A 1,775-nucleotide genomic window follows, 5' to 3' on the forward strand; every position below is an offset into this window, starting at 1 on the left:
AGATACAATTGGAGCTAAGATTATACAAGTAAAGAGAAAAAGGAGAATGGATAACGTGCAAATGAATAAATAGCCAGAACAAATAAAAAGAGAAATAAAACTCGCATTGCATTAAGTCCATAGAAGTTACATGGCAGGAGTCACATTACAATGTAATAAAAAAAAAAAAAAAGAGACAGAACAAACAGCAAAACAAAAGCAAAAACAAGGCAGACGTGTCCTTGCAATATGCAACACATGGTGTGACAGAGGCGCCAAGGAGCCTATTCCTTCCACTTAATCTCCCCCTCCAGTGGGTGGCTAGTTCGTGGCAGCCTCAGGGTCCTTTGAGCTCTGACTTAGAAGGATAGCCTGCAAAGGCACGGCAAGTATAGTTGCCTTCTTGGCGGAGGAGAGGGCATCGGAGGAGGGATTTACAACCTCTTGGGGCGCCCCCTCGTCGGGGCCTTCCCTTGATCCAACTACCCCGGGAGGATCACCTCCTTTGACAGGCTCGCCGGCAAGTCCAGCAACTGAAGCTCCCTCACTTGGAGTAGCCCCAACTTCCTCAACAACCTCTTCAACCTCGGAGCTACCAGAAGTAGCCTCGCAAATAGCAGGGGGGTAATACACGCTCTCCACCTTCCACAGGTCGGACGAGGCCTCGACCCCTGCTTGTTTGAGGGCCTCACCCCAAACCTGAGAACAATAGCGCCTACATACCCCAGGGACTTGGGCTTTATAGGCAGCTTCCATCTCGGCTACCCCCGCGGCGTAAGCAGCCTTCTCGGCCTCCTCCTTAGAAGCCAGAGCCTCCTCCCTACCGAAGTCCGACTCAGCCTTAGCCCTTATAGCTTCATCCTTGGCCCATTCAGCCGCATTTTTGGCCTCCTCAGCAGCGGCCGCCTTCTTGGTCAGGTTTGCAACCAGCTCCTTAGCGATCGCCAGTTGCTCCTTTGCATCGGCTAGACGCCTCGCCTGATCTCGGGCCCACTTTTAGGCACCAGCAAGGCCTGACTCTGCACTGTCTCGAGCTCGGGTCATCGCCTTTAGCTCCTCCCTGGCCGTGGCAAGGTCAGCCTCAGAGGTCTTGAGGGTTCGAGTGGCCTCTAAACGCTTCTCGTGCTCCACATCGAGGGCCCTTCCCTGGTCGTTGGCCGCTGCCTCCAACCTAAAGGTGGCCTGGATGGCCTGGCAAACAAAACAAATGCATAATAAGCCAAACTCAGAAAAAGGAAGAAAAATTGAAGTTAGAAAAATCATAAGTACTGGGGGTCTTACCATTCCCAAGTACTGCTTAAGGCCGAGAAAGACCTACTTGCTCCTCAAAGTCTCCAGCTCAGCCATATCCGCAGGAAGCAACAGGCACCTCTCCAGCGCGTCGGCCACATGCGCACCTTCACCCTCTCTAAAATCCCTAAGGGAGGAGTCATCCCTTAGAGGCTCCCCATAGAGCATTAGGGCGAGAAGCCAGGCCTGAGCCTCGGGCTGGGCAGTGACCTGCCTATCTTGGCCTTGAGGGTCTATTCTTACTTGCTTTGAAGGCCGCCGAGTGTCGTCCCTATCCTGCGAGGACACTAACTTGTCCCCCATAGGCCTTTTGCCCTTGTCCTTCTTCTGCTTGGGATTAGCGGGCTCGGGCCTAGACGGCAGACTCGTCTGAAGCGGAGGAGGAGGAGGCCTAAACTGGGCAGAGGCCGACCTGGTCTGGGCAGGCTGAGTCTTGGAAGGAGGAGGGGGAAGCTTTTTCTGGGACTTCCCCTAGCTGGCCTTCAATCAGGTCCAGTAGATTGGTG

General features: G+C 53.7%; 1 protein-coding gene across 1 annotated transcript; it reads right to left on the bottom strand.

The window, feature by feature from the left end:
• Positions 1-300: 300 nt before the first annotated feature.
• On the bottom strand, positions 301-1,263 carry LOC136069338 (uncharacterized). Its single transcript, XM_065777760.1, has 3 exons — positions 1,249-1,263; positions 1,027-1,170; positions 301-957 (listed from the first exon to the last, which is right to left on the bottom strand). The coding sequence occupies exons 1-3, from the start codon at positions 1,261-1,263 to the stop codon at positions 301-303; spliced, it is 816 nt and encodes a 271-aa protein (XP_065633832.1).
• Positions 1,264-1,775: the final 512 nt, after the last annotated feature.

Source organism: Quercus suber, unplaced genomic scaffold, assembly GCF_002906115.3.
Source record: "Quercus suber isolate HL8 unplaced genomic scaffold, Cork oak 2.0 scaffold_163, whole genome shotgun sequence".
Taxonomy (NCBI): domain Eukaryota; kingdom Viridiplantae; phylum Streptophyta; class Magnoliopsida; order Fagales; family Fagaceae; genus Quercus; species Quercus suber.